Raw genomic sequence first — 15,701 nt, 5'->3', positions numbered from 1 at the left:
GTTCTTTTAACGCCCTGGAGACATAAAGTCCTTAATTATATAATCAATAAAAACATCTGCATTATAAATAGTTTATAGTCGAATACTTAATTATATAAATTTTAGACTCTAGTTTTGAATACAAAAAATTATAAAAATATAAAATTAAATTTTTTGAAGGCTTAGTATAGGTTGCAGTATATATTATCATAATTAAGTAATAGAAGACATTTTTTACACCTCACTGTTCGCTATTATAATAATCATAAGTAAGCAGTGGTGGGACTTCTCAATTGTATTATCACTTTTTGCTAATAGCAGTAGACTCGCGTTATACTGAACACACTGTCTAGTGAACTATTCTAAATAGTGAACAGACATTTTTTCCTTAATGTGTTCTGTCAAGTGAACAAATTGATTTTCGAAATAGTAAACCCAATAGTTTTATTAGGTAAACAAACAAGTTAGGACAAGAAAAAGATATTAAACGGTTTGTTTCTTTTCGGGCAAATAGTTTTTTTTTGTATTTGGGTGCAGTAGGTCGCGTTACGCCGCCAGAATAATTATGGCAAAAATTAGAAAGCATTTAACCCTAATCGATAAAGCCAAAATATTAGAAGAATTAAAGAAAGGTGTCGGAGTGACCGTTTTGTCTAGACAATATGGTGTTGCTAAATCCACTATATGCGCGAATCATCACAGAAGGATAAAGATTTTGAAACGAGTCAATAGTACTTTCACAGGACCTGGAAAAGCGAAAACTTTGAGACAATCAGAGTGTCCTAGAATGGAAAAAGCTTTATATAAGTGGTTCTTAAAAACAAGGAAGAGAAATTTTCCGGTAACTGGTTTAATGATCCAAGAGAAGGCCAAGTTACTTCACAGTCAATACAAGGAATCTCCTTCTTTTAATGCGAGCAATGGTTGGATGCAAAAGTATAAAAAACGTTTTGGAATACGCTTCCTAACAATTTCAGGAGAAAAATTATCGTCAGAACCCGAGCTTGTTGATCCTTTTAAAAGAACTTTACGCCTAAAAATAAATGAGCTTCAGCTAACAAAAGAACAGATTTACAATGCCGATGAAACTGGTTTGTATTGGAAACTTCTGCCCAAAAAGACATATGTAGCTCGCGAAGAAAAAACTGCCCCAGGTAGGAAAATCGAGAAACAAAGAGTGACTTTTCTAGCGGCAGGTACTCACAAAGTTAAACCATTAATTATTGGGAAAGCAAAAAATCCACGTTCGTTTCGAAATTTTAACTGTCCTTGCTTGGATGACGGCAGCAATTTTCAAAGAATGGTTTCACCGAATGTTTATTCCTGAGGTAAGTTTTGTCATAGGAAGACGTTTTAAATTTTACCATCTTTGTATCTCGAGAATTAGAAAAAATGGTTTCAGTCCTTTTGGACTACGATTTTTACAAATTTACGCTCTTTTTTTATTCCTTTTGAGAATTTAAACTGCACATTATTCTAGCATTTATTCTTGTCTTAGGTACGAAATTCCTACAGAGCCAAAACCTTCCAGTTATAGCCATGCTTTTATTGGACAACGCAGCAAGCCATCCACCTGCAGAACAGCTGAGAAGTGATGATGGTTCCATTTTCACTGTTTATATGCCACCTAACCGCTGATCCAGCCAATGGACCAAAATGCTATTCGTCTGACAAAACTATTTTATCGAAAAAATTTGTTATCACAAATTATTGGAACTAACCATCCTGGTTAGTTCCATCGGAGATGCTCTAAAACATATTTCGTTAAAGGACGCTATTCTAAATTTGGCTTTGGCGTGGAGAAATTTAAGGCCTGAAGTTATAGAAAAATGCTGGCATAATTTACTTTCACCATTAGCCGACGAAGTTGATGATGAGGAAGATAACATCCCCTTAAGTGTTTTACGGAGCCGAATAAGAAATGAAGACATTGACACAGTGAGATCAGAAATCATTACTTTATTGCAGACTTTTAATCCAGAACACTTTTGCAGACACGATCAAGATGATGGAGTACAAGAAGAAATGGTAGTAAATAAGGAACGAGTGACAATAAATTCGGCAATAAAGTCGATTAACAACATCCTTCAATCGGCCGAAGAAAATGAAGATAAAGTGGAATATTCTAGTATACTCGTTTTACAAAACTTAAGGAATACGATGGTGCAAACAGGACTAAAAACAGAAAAGCAAATAAAAATTACTTCATTTTTTGAAAAAATAGATAAAATTGCCGTTTTTTTATTTTATTTTAATTACATACGTAATATTTTTTCTGTTTCGCATTAATAAAGTTAGTTTTCTAAAGACAAACGTTGCTTTAATACGTACATTAAAAAAAATTGATAAAGTGAACAAATCGATATAGTGAACTGGATGTGCATTAATTAGTTCACTATATCGCGAGTCTACTGAAGTTCAATTCAAAATGTAGGATTAGAAGTAAGAAAAGAAGAGCAAGCATTGAACTTTGGCAATTCAGCAAAACTTGCATATGCAATAAAAAAGTTAATATTAGAGACCTATTTAAAAGTAGTAAATTATAAATATTTAAGAACAGTAACTACTAATCTTATTTAAGTTTTTCAAAATCCCAAAGGGTCAGTGTGAAACTTGAAATATTCTGTATATCTTCGAGTAGATACGAATCGAAGCGCCCATAATTCGTTGAAAACAATCTTAAGAATAACATTAAAACAGTTAATTACTTAAACATCATTAATTATTGGGACAATATTATTTATATTAAGACAGCTCAAGAATTATTTTAAACTAAATAATTATGCATAACTTAAAGGCAGATTACATTTACACTTTTTAAAGAAAATGTAATTAAAAAAAATTATAAAAATACATTCGCTTAGTCTGATGATGTCTCTCTATTTTCTTTGAAAATTGTTTCTTTCTGATCTATATTCATGCCTGTTCTTTTCCATGGATTGATTATTTTTAATAAATACGCTGTTTTTTACCCAAATTAGGTTTTTGGCATTATAGATATAACACTTTTATCCGCATATTTGAGCTCCAGTGAGTAAGTGGCCATATTATTTTTCCCTAAACTAAACCCTCGAAAACCACTTATTCTATTGCCTTTTGTTCTTTCATTTTTCTTTCCTACGTCCAAATTAATTAAACTTTTTCTCTTTTATTTAACAAGATTCGTGGGTCGATGGTAATATATCAAGCTCGTGCAGGCATCTATAGGGATTTGATTTCCATCGGTGATTTTTTCTTGGTCTCATGAAAAACATCAGATCTATTTTAGTGTTTTTCGCTAGACTTGTGTAATATCGTTAGGCATTTTAATAAAGTTACGTTATATAATTTCTGCCTTATCTGTGTTTTAAAGACTTAATTAAACTAGAAGTTCTAACGAAATCATTAATAATAAATAATTTTATTTTCTGAATAAACTCTGACAGATTATTCATTTATTGCAGGAATGTTCTGCATAATAGTCCTTAATGGGATATTTGTTGTTATATTGTATGAGAAAACCATTTTATCTTTTTAGTTGAATATTAAACGTTATTAATTTTTCCAATAAATTTTAAATATTCATTAAAACTCAAATAAATCATACTCAACCTGCTTTTATTTATTAAATCAAAGAAACGTCCTCCTTGTTTCCTTATTAAGTTGCTTTCTAAGATTTTCTCATACAGAAGAAAACATAAATATCATATAAAGGTATTTATGTTATATGAAATAACTGCGAAAGAATTTGAAATAGAGAAAAATAACCCCTATATTAGACCAAGATTTTTATATGTATGTACATATATATTAGGTACTTTCAGATCACGTTTATTAGGTTTTTATTTATTTAGTTAAAGAAAATGGTTAATATTTCATCGTTAATAACTAACTCCTAATTACTAAATTCATTTTTGCTCAGTCATCTGTATTTCATCATACACAAAGATTAAATTTCCTATGATGTTCCAAAACGCTCAACGATATTTAATGAAGATTTGAAGTCTGAGGAATTTAATTTATAATTTGGATCAAAACAGAATCACATAAAGATTGACGTTCCATATGTATCCGATAAAAAAGGAATAATTCAGTTTAGTCGAAAACTGTTAGATCAATTTATTATTGTGCACTTTATGCCTAGGTCGATTCATAATGTTTGATGTTGGAGAATGTGTATTTTATCAATTTTAATTAACCACCCATAAAAATCAATTTAAGACTATAAGCAGGTTTTTTTTTAAATGTACTTCCTGTACCATGAATACTTTTTAAGTTGCCACACGATGGGTTAGTGTTAATGAAGCAAGTGGAAATTAAGGCTGCTTTTATCTTCATACGACGTTAATTGTCTATCATTAAACTGAATGACAAAAAATTATGGCAATTATGAAAAGATTGACGTATTCTGCATTCTTCATCTTATCAGTTATAAAAAAAATAATTCGTAAAATTTGCAAATGTTTGATAAGCTTGGTTTGTATACGTACATCTAGACAGTAGCTAGTGATCACTACATGAAGTACACCTACTAAGTTTAGGTACTTAATATGTTAGATTTCCAATGGCTGAGTCAAAGATAGACCTCTTACCCTTCATTCTAAAAAATGAAGGATAAAAAGAAATATTTGGCGACTAGAATATTCCCAAGACCATATGGGTAAATAGAGGCGATAATCTGAGTGTTTTTGGTGTCCTCCAAGTTTGGTAGTCTGGTTGAACTATATAACATTCCAAAGAATAATAAAATGATTTTCGATTTCTATTTCTTACTTTAAACACTGAAATTTCAGTGTAGCTATAGATTTCTTATAAAATCAATATTAGCAATCATCACTTGGAATATTCCTGTCATTTATTTTTAATTGAATGAATACTCTGCGTTTATAAATTAGGATGAATAGTTGCCGATCTAGAGCGATCAATTTTCTAAAGGCATTTAAAAAGAGTACTTTAGTTGTTGCAATTTACACGAACTTCTATTAAGAAATTCAATAAGGTTAATCCTAGGTTATTATTAGCCAAATTACAGGCGTACGGATTGTGGGATTGTATCATAAAATGGTTAGCGACTGATTAATAATTTTGTCTCTCAACGAGTTATTGTCACTCTAGGGGTACCTCAAGGCGTTTATCGGGGCTTATTCTTGATATTTCCAGACTTAAATTTTTGTACGTTTGCTTATGATTCACAGTGATTTATTCTAGTTTTACTAAATGATACTAATCTCCTTTTTAAATCGTTATACCTATTAAAGTGGAATTTTTATTATTGTTGAAAGGTATTATGGTCATATAGGGTATTATTGATTTTAATATTGATGGTAAGATATTAAGAAAAGTGAAAGTGGCAACGAATTTTAGATAAAATTGAATTCTAAATTATCATATTATAAGTAATACTCAACAGATGTTTGAAATTTGTTCATGATTAAGTCCACATGTTCCATGGAGCGAACGCGCATATCCTGTGTTATGCATTCTCCAAGTCTAGTCTTCGTTATAATGTTTATAATAATAAAATATAAAGATTCATAAATAATTTTGTTAAGATTATAACTATGTCACGGCTCTCCTTAATTGCCTTAGGAATGATAGATTAATGTATGATTTATCTCTCTTTTGAAAAATATTAAATAGTTCTATTAACTGCAGCTGCTATCTTTTGGTAAAGGTAACATTTTAAACATCTTACAGAATACTTCAAATTATTTATTTAAAACTGGGGTTTTATCCTACTAACTATGGCATTCATAGTCCAATTCATAGAATGCAAATAAACCCTGACACGCATTAATTTCCTATTAATTAGAATATAAATATTGAAAATAAATTGTTAAGACTTAACAAGTTTTCGTGGTTTAATTTATTACATTTTGAAAAATGCTTTAGTAAATAAATAAATGCATGTACATTATGTACAAATGTATGTACATTATTTGTAAAATCTAAATGCAACTAGGTAAAGTCTCGGTCTTAAAAAAAAAAATTATTGAAAAAGTTGGTTTGTGTAGTTTTCTTCTTTAGATTTTTAAATCTAGATCTTTTTAAAAAAATAGATGACTTCTTTCAACAATACTTTTGTTATCGTTACTGCTTCTATAAATTTGATTATTTGACAACTTTCTCTTTTAATAGGTCGCCTGGCTACGAGTGGATACTCAAACGATTCTCACTATAGATACTTTTGTCATCACAAAGAATCATCGTATAGGAGTCACCAAAGTAGAACAAACCACTTGGTATTTGCATATAAAAGACGTACAAGAATCAGATAAGGGATGGTACATGTGTCAGATCAATACAGATCCAATGGAAAGTCAGCTGGGATATTTAGATGTTGTGGGTAAGTGTTGGCACGTGCATATTAAAAAACTCAAAAAAAAATGGTCCGTTAAACTTAAAAATCTTTTTAATATCTTACGAGATGACCCCTATGAAGAAATACAAACTTCTATACTTTAATTTTAGCAAATATATTTAATTCTTTTACTTAAAACCGTATTAAGCCTGCAATTTCAGTTACGATACGCACAAAGAGAGAGTCAAGCGTACTTGAATGAAATTCATTATCACCGGATCTGCGGTTTTCGCTCAAACAATGACTAACTCGGTCGTTCGGTTACATTTGCATGTCATTGCAGTAACACTCCTTTGATCTACTGTTAACATATTAAGGGAGGAATATCCTCAAAAAGAATTTTCGACTAGGCTGATAAGAGGCTCTTTAATTTGCTATACATTATCAATCAAGTAGATTGGCTTGATTTATCAGGGCATTCTCAGTTACAGCGGACTTAGTAATAGATTGAGTTATTAGCGAATATTTTGGAGTTGTTCTAAATACATTATTTAAAGTTTTTTAGTAGAGTAAATTATTTTTGCTAAAAGAAAATGTTTTTATTGTTGAGTATGTAGAGTGTATCCTAATAGTCTTTAATTTTAAGAATAACAAAGAGGTTTACAATTTATATTTTAAATCTAATTAAATTTAATAGTTGCCTACAAAGTAGTTATTTTAAATAAATTCCGAAAAAACATCAGATTTTGACGATGTAAAAGCGAGTTACAAAACATAACAAAAAAATAATTCTAATCTTCTTACACTTATAGTTAATAATATCTGTCTTAATTTTCTAATAAACACTTATGAAATAAAAGAAATCTCAAAACAAATAGTGGTGAGTTACTTATCTAAAAGAAATCATGGTATTAAGATAAATTGAATACTATGTAATATTCGTAGAGTTACTTGTGATAAACAATAGGACCACTTTTGTTTATAATTTATGTAAATATATATTTTGACATAAAATGCTTTATTTAAAATAATTTTCTGTACTTTGTTGTGTATTTTGGTAAATAGGCGTACATTTATTTGTCTTAATATTTTAACAACAATGTGTTTTTAAAATCATGCTCCTTATCAGCCTGTAGATTAATTTATATAACCTGATTAATTAATAATTTATTTTGCAAATATTCCAACTTTATTTAAGGTGACTTTGTTTACTGAGCTATGCTTACCAAACCCCAAATATACTCTCGGTATATTCTTACACACACTTAAAAATTTCTAACACAAAAGACAACAAAAAGCAATTGGTATTTTTACAAATCGCTTAAATTGATTAGTATATCCTTATATTAACAGTAATTTGGTAAAACAAAGTCGAAAACAAGAGCAGTTCCGAATCAGGCAAAATCAAATTATCCTGAACGTGTTCAATGTTCGTCTCGATAACCCGATAACCGAGCGACCACAAAGGAATTACATGCTGAGTTGAAACTACAGAATATATTAATTTTCACAGTTGCAATGGCGTATAACTAAAAGGATTACTAGTTAAAATACATTTACTTAGTTATTGCAAGTACAATTTTTTTTATTAAAAGTTTATAAAAAATATTTTGGTTAACGGAATATTGTAAATGTATGTTTATTATTTTTTGTTAACGTTTATTATATAATTACTAAAAGCTATAATAATTTTAAAAGGCAAATAAATTATTGGGAAATTTATTTTCCTTATTAACTTAAATAAGTAAAAAACTTGTTCATCTTAAACTGAACTGATAATTAGTGTAATATTTTAATTCAATCAAACTATATTATCAAAAAAAACTAAATTTAAAATTAAATTGTATTGATTATGTTTATGTATTTCAATAGAATCAAATTTAGGCATTTTAGAATTTTTAAGTTTGCATATTCATTCTAGTTTTTAGAAAATCGATTTGAGAATGCCCTTTATTATAAAACATGTTAAAATTTTTAATAATAATTTTTAAAAACAAATAAATTATTTAGGAATTCAGATTCGTTGTTAGACAGTATTATATATACTAAAAACTCATTAATCAAAAGGGTAATTTATTCTAAAAAAATCTAATGCTGGGTCTTTTCTTCACAAATATAATATTTTTATAAATAAATTCAATATTAATAAATGATAATCAAACTCTTTTTCGATAGAATAAAATGTAGGTATTTTTAAATTTTAGATTTTTGGCTTATTATAGTTTTCCAAGACTTTTAGTATATTTTTGGTTTTTTTTTAAAGAAGATAGCACTTAAATTCGTTAATAAGTTACGAAACCTGAAATAAACTATTAATGCATATGCAAATCAATTCGAAAATGATTGTTTCCGCATACGTGCAAAATTGGCTCTTTCTCCACATATATAGGTGAGTTGCACTAATGTTCACACACATTAGTATGTTATTTATTTACATACACAACATTATTAATTATTAATCTCATTAATAAAACACAATGAAAAACATGCAAAATTAATGACTCTAAAATTTATTTTCCAATTTAATTGAATAATAAAATAAAAACGTGTGACTATAAATAATAGTTGATTTACAAAGTGCATACGGAAAACACATCGGAAATTGTAACGATATACATGGGTCAATAAAAAACAAACATCCAATAAAGGAGCTTAAATGAAAACAATAAATTTTCAATTTCCCGTTACGAAATTGATTTTGTTTCCTGTATACGTTTAATCAAAATTTTATGGAGCCAAATTGTATGTAGTTTTTGCCAATTCAGGTTGCGTACCAGCCAGTAATAAATAAGTTTTTCTACGTTAGTTGTTAGTATTCGCAAGAAAATAGAATTATTTAGTTAAATATTTACAAAATGTAGTTTAATATTACCTTACAAAAATATGTTACAAAAAGCTGGCAGAACCTGGATATTTATAAAGAAGGAAGTATACAATAAATTAAATTTAAGCTGTAATAAACCATTTGCTGCCGCTATATGCTGTGGCTATTCTACCTTTTTTCTTTTTTTTTTTGGGCAAAATAAACCAACACGCAAGCATGTTTTGAAATACTGCTTATATGAAAAAACATATTTTTAAAACTTTTATATTTTAACTTTAATGTTTAGAAGTTTTGTGTGTCTGGATCAATATTTGAATTTTAAAAAATGTCGTTTTTTAATTCAAGAAATCGTTAGTAGGAAATTTGTAATACTAATAAAACAGAGAAATTAATCCATAAATTAGTAAAAGATTTGCTATAAACCTATTTATATGATGTAGGCTATAACGTTCATTCAAGTTATGCACCTTTTTAAAATTATTGTATCTTACAAGCTTAGAGAAATTGACTTTATTGCAAAAATGACATCACAAATAGAAATTTTAGGCACCAACGTCTCATAAAGTAGTATGAAGGACTTTAAACTAAACAAATTTTACGTATATAAAAAACAAGTTCATTTAAATATTTCAACAGGTTTTGAATGCAAATTTTAATAGAGCATTGGAATTTTCTAAAAAAAATATGACTCCAATGAAATTCAAGCTGAATTTCTAGCATTTCTGTTTTTGGCAATCCTGGTATTTGGCCTATAGTAATAAAGTAATGAAGAAAAAAAATCAAGAAAATCAAGCAGATGCAGCCAAATGATTTTGCAAGAAGTTTTTATTCACTTTTAATACGTGATAGTAAGACTGTTGCTCGATTAACATACGAATAGCCTACGCAGGTGAATTAGTTAAAGTGAGCCAGTTAAATGGTCTCTACTATGACCTGACCTAAACCTTTTAAATTTCCTTTTCATTTGAAAATTTCATCTGAGTAGCAGCTGCTTATAATATATAGTCCTGACCATTTACAGGCAAAAACAAAAGCCTTAAGAGTGAACTCTGTAGTCTACAAAAAGAATCGAATATTTTATAGGGTTGAAAAATTAACGGTTATATTCTCTTAAATTGATATCGTATTGCAACAAGTAATGCGCAAGCTAGCGCAGCAATTGCCGGTAAACCGTAAGCCTCAAGCGGCATCAGTCAGCGGTTTCACTGCGAGCCTTCTAGAAATTGCATCATCCCCATAGTCTTGCGGGTTAAAACCCGGTATGATGCCATTTCAAGGCGCCTTAAAGAAGAGAAGGCAGACTAAGAAAAGGCTGTTAATGCTTCTGTGGGTATTAAACTCCACCCACCCATGGTAGAGTACTTACCCATGGCAGAAAACTACCGGAAGGTACAGGGACAGATATAAATAGCTAGATGTATTTATATCTGTGGTACTGGTCTCCTTGGAAGTTCAAGGAGCAGTAGCACTCGTTCTCCTTCATTGATGAGCGAAGATTTCAGGTTGTTCTCTGCGGAGTGTTGTAACATTGGAAGGAATCATACATAAAAGAGGATCTTTAAGCTCAGTCCTTCCATTTCTTTGGGGTGTACAAATGATACAACGGCTATGGGAGGCCCGTGATAATGGTCTTGGTGGTTCTACCCTCCACGAAAAAGGAAATTATTTATCTCCAGTTCCTGGCAGAGCTCAGAATTAGGATAGAGACCAGGAGCCTTGTCACTCAATGCCATCGTTGCCAATTCTTTGGTTATGCTCCGGGCAAATGTACGGCGTTGCCCAAATGCGTTAAGTGCGACAAGGGTCACCTCTCTACCGAATGTGTGAGAACACTCCACACTTGCGCTAACTGCCTTGGAGAGTATCCGGCATCATACAGGGGCTGCCCGAAGCACTCCAAAAATATTGGCAAGACTTTTCAAAAGGCCATGCGCACAGCATCCAAGAAAGAGGCTGACTTCCAGTGAGGTAGGCAGGATAATTTCCGTCTTACTTCCACTACCAATCTTAACCCTAAACCTTCCACTTCCTTTTTTCCCAGTGCCAATCACCTTATCCTCCAACAGTTTTTCTTGCAGATGCAACAGCAATTTGTGCGATTACTGACAGGAAAGTAGATTAAACATTTTTTATGGATGTAAACCCTAAAAAACATTCCCTACTTAAGATTCCTTTCTTCAGCACCAATGGTGTTCTCAAGAACAAACCTGAACTTCAGGTTTTCCTAGATCCTAATAACATCAATGTTCTCATGCTGCAAGAAACCTTCCTTAAGCCCCAACACAAGTTTTTTTTAGCCAACTACTTTGCCATCAGAACTGCCCATCTTGATAGACAAAAAGTAGGCACCCTTCTCGCTATTAAGCTCTCCATTTCCAACCACCACATCCCCAGCCTAGACGTGGATCTGGAGGGGACGTTCGCCAGCATCCAGACGTTACAGGATGAGCTTCAGGTGGACTCCTTGTAGGTGGTCCCTAACAGGGACATTACAAGAGTTAACCTGGTCAAACTCTTTGAGGGTGACAAACCCATGCTTATTGGGGATAGCCAAATACAAAGATTGGGTATAGAATAACCAATCAACGTAGAGTAAACCTCATGACCATGGCAGAAGCCATTGCCTTCAACATCCTGGTTCCTGATGACTCAATCCACTTGTCCAGTACAGCCATACCAGAAATGTTGGGTCTTTTCTTTACCAAAAATTCTCCAAAGACTACCCAGGCTCAGGTCATCTATAGCCTTACTTCTGATCATCTACCCGGAAGGTGGGTGGTCAGCAACAGCCAAACAAATTCAGGCATTACACTAATTAGCGTAGTTTTAGGGAATTCTTGGTAAACACCCAACCAGCTCATCATCTTCTTCGGAGAAACGCCTTAAGGACAAATAACCCATTTCTCAAGAGCCAACTTTATAGGTTTAACCGCAGACCTAATCAAGACTATGCTGGATGAGTACAGCAACGTGGTGTGGCAGGAGAAACTTTAAGAAGTCGAGAACTACGTCCACGACAACCCTCGAGAGCTCTTCAGGCTTGTCAGAAATATGACAAAAGAAGGCAAGAAAAACATGCCATATCTTAACGTGAATGGTAACCCCATTCGCAATCCCTAGTAAAAGGTTGACGTCTTCGTGGGTAGTTTTGAGAGCTAACTCTTACTAAATTCCTCCACAGATATCCTTTGTAATGTATTCCTTGAAATCAACAACGAGTTCTTCCTAGAGGTTGCGAGGATCATAACCTTAGAGCCACGGTCAACAGAAAAGCACCGGGGTGCTTATGAACCTACCTGGCAAACACTTCGATGAATTTGCTGAAATCTCCAACGGGATTTTAGTACACAATCATTTCCCATCCAAGTGGAAATCTGCAAACATCCTCCTGTTCCGCAAAAAGGGGGCATCAGCAATGGAGTTGAAGAGTTAAAGGCCCATTAATCTGTTATCAGCCATGGGAAAAGCTGCGCTACTGAAAGGCTTCAGGTTTTTCCTCGTGGACGGTTTGGATTCCAGAGGGAGCACTCTACAGTGCATCGAATAACAAGGCTCCTCTATAACATCTTAGATAGAGCAAACTATGCATATCATACAGGTGCAGTCTTCCTCGACATCTCCAAGGCTTTTGACAAGATGTGTCTTAATGGACTAATACGAAATTACGAAATTACTATACGAAATTTTAAAAAATTTTAGTTTATAAAAATGATATAACATATTTAATTAAGAATATGAATATATAAGATACTTCCCATGTATATCTCAAATCTGATAATCCCATTCAGGAGGTTCAATAGATGTCCAAAGGTATTTTTATTGGGACTATCCTACGCATGATATTTGCGCCCAATATAGTACGTCCCCAGGACAATAATTATTTACTAAGTAAGTATAATTTCTACAAAAAATCGACATTAAAAAAGCCTTACTTCAAAATCTTCGGGGGATTTAAGCATTAGTTAGTATCCGCATGGCAGTCACAACGTCTTAAAGAACGACGAAAGGAGACTAAATGTTATCTCAAAATATGGCCGGCTTTCGGCTTTTTAGAAAGGTGTTTCACTCATCAGAGTACATTTCTTAAGTAAAAAGTAAATATTAGGAAAAACGTCAACAAAGCTGGGTTACTATAAATTAAGACAAATCATACGTTAACCCGCTAAATGCAAAAAAGAAGATAGCATGATCGTTTACTCTTTGGCTTTATGACTTAGTGTTAATGATCAGCTCGATCTAGAGGTATGTAGTGACAAGAGTGGAAACCTCCAAAACCGATGAATAACACAAGGAAACTGATTCAGCTTTATTGTGCTGTATGATGTGTATTGTGCTGTTGTGTTATTAGGCTAAAATTTGTTTATTTATTTATTTTATACTAAAAGATTAAATAAATCTTGAGAGTTTAAAGGTTACTATTTTAATTAGTAACCTACGAAAGCAAAAATGCTTTAAACTATAATTTCAATATTGTATTAATATATTTTCAACAGCAACCTTCGAAAACACATCAATATCACTTATTTACGTCCAATAACCCTTTCGTCTCTTGTTCATTTATTTATATTCGGCATTGTTTTCCTCTGTTGTATGCAACGCAAAGGTCCCATTGTCTAAAAATATAGAGAGTTGCTCTCCGTTACGCCATAAAGTTTGTGTAATATAGAGACAGAAGTCGGAAGTTTGGGAACTAACGGAGCGACTTTGGTGCAACATGAGGATAAATTGAATAACGAGACGAAGCGATGGCAACCCTAATAAACCGACTTGCTGAAGTTGACAAGTTACTCAAGCCAGATACTCTCCGGCTGGTATAGTTAGTTATACTAAAGTTTAGAATACATGAAATATTCAGTTAAATTTAAGTAAATTTAAACATTATCAAACCTTGGGATTATATGTTTCGAAGTTGTAAAGCTCCTTAATGGCTCCCTATGAGAAGAAAGAATATTGGTTAAAGTGGTTATATCACTCTAAAGCAGTAAAAAAGTTTCTCGACTTAAATATTTTCTATTTCAATCGAAACACTAAGGGCGTGCATTTAAAAAATAAAAAGCTTTTAAGGGGATTTACTAAATGGGGTGACAATATTAAAGGGTGCATAGTGGCTCGTCGGCACGTATTTTGATTATTGGCTTCATTAATGAGAAAATGCTAGTGAAACATAATAAAAGATAACAGAAGGAAAACTTCACCACCCTTTTGATTCTAAAAACAAATTTTAGGTTTTTAATCCACGTGATAAAATCTTCCTAATTGATTTTTATTGGAATATGAAGCCTTTATTCTTTAACGATATGATAATGAGGAAACTTGGTTTTCTAAGCTTCGTCTATAATTTAAGGATAAACTATATTAAGACATTAATTAACCTCTTGATCTTAAGCTATTTTAGCTTATGATAGTAGCCTTTACCAGGTGGACCAATAAGCATTGCGAGCAACTTACGTCGTGTAAAAAAGAGACTTGACCGGTTTTAGATTTAAGGGTTAAATGGTGATTTTCTCTAGTGCGAAACATTTTATTTGCATTAAATTTAAGCTGTATAGGGTAAAAGCTGAATCGGGTCTGGTCATTTATCACAGTTGTGCACCAACGGAGCCCGAAAGCTCTTATTTTACCGTGAAAGTGAAATAAACTTTCAGGCAAGTCTGGATTTAAAAACCGTATTTTTGTGTTGTGCATACAATTTTTACACAATTTGTTGTGCCTTACCGATTTAATAAATTGCAATAGTTTATACCTATTATTAGTTTTATACCTATTCAGTACTCCTAATTCCTGATGCATTTACTCAGACAAGGTGCAATGTGACCTCAGAACATTTGGAGTAAATTTTTATAGTTCCTAGACTACGCTAATTAATGTGCATTTGTAACACCGTAAATTTGGAAAAAAGAAACTAATCAGTTAAATTTTTTTTTGATAATAAGAAAACCTAATATTATTTTTATTTTAATAATTTTTTACAACACAAGTATAATGGTATTCATTGTAAAACATCAAACAATTCAGCCGCCAATCATTCGGCAAGACCGCGGTTCATTGTGTTCTCTACAAGCTTTAATTACTGTCTCGTCAAATTTGGAAATAGCAAACATTTAAGGTCAACTTTTTTTATTCACTGGCTTCATTATTATTATTATAATTATTATTTTACAATACTAGTTTATCTGTCAATCATTTAACAACAATGCAGTTGATTGTGCTCCCTACAATCCTTATACGTCATCGTGATTAATTTGATGGCTTTCTACGCCTCTGAGGCGGTAAAACATTAAAGGATTTGACACTTTTCTGTCTTTACCTTAATAAATTAATCTTTTAAAGCAACAGTTTTGATGTTATTCATTAAATTATATTCTGATAATTCCACCGGAATTTCTTAAGGGTTTACTAAATTTTCTCCTTATCCAAGTTCATTATTAAAATTCCAAACTTTCGATACGTAAATCGTTTTGGGACCTGTTCTCTTTATAATTGAAAGTAAACGCAAGTGTTTACGAAATGCCCTATAAACTCTTTAATTTTACGGTTTCGTTCTCTAAAAATATAGCATTTATGTTGAACCTAGTGACATAGTGTAGACAAGCTGCTAGACTGTAAGTACACTTTTCT

General features: G+C 31.8%; 1 protein-coding gene across 2 annotated transcripts in view; it reads left to right on the top strand.

Annotated features, from left to right (window-relative positions):
- LOC126736495 (neurotrimin-like) overlaps window positions 1-15,701 on the top strand; it is a 95,145-nt gene that overhangs the window by 58,235 nt on the left and 21,209 nt on the right. For both annotated transcript variants that reach the window (XM_050440882.1, XM_050440877.1), the window contains exon 3: window positions 6,097-6,304. In XM_050440882.1, coding sequence (XP_050296839.1) covers window positions 6,097-6,304 — 208 coding nt within the window. The remainder of the gene's footprint in view (window positions 1-6,096; window positions 6,305-15,701) is intronic.

This window comes from Anthonomus grandis, chromosome 1, assembly GCF_022605725.1.
Source record: "Anthonomus grandis grandis chromosome 1, icAntGran1.3, whole genome shotgun sequence".
Classification (NCBI taxonomy): Eukaryota; Metazoa; Arthropoda; class Insecta; order Coleoptera; family Curculionidae; genus Anthonomus; species Anthonomus grandis.
The sequence above is the reverse complement of the archived record's forward strand: the minus strand, read 5'-3'. Positions and strand labels throughout refer to the sequence as shown.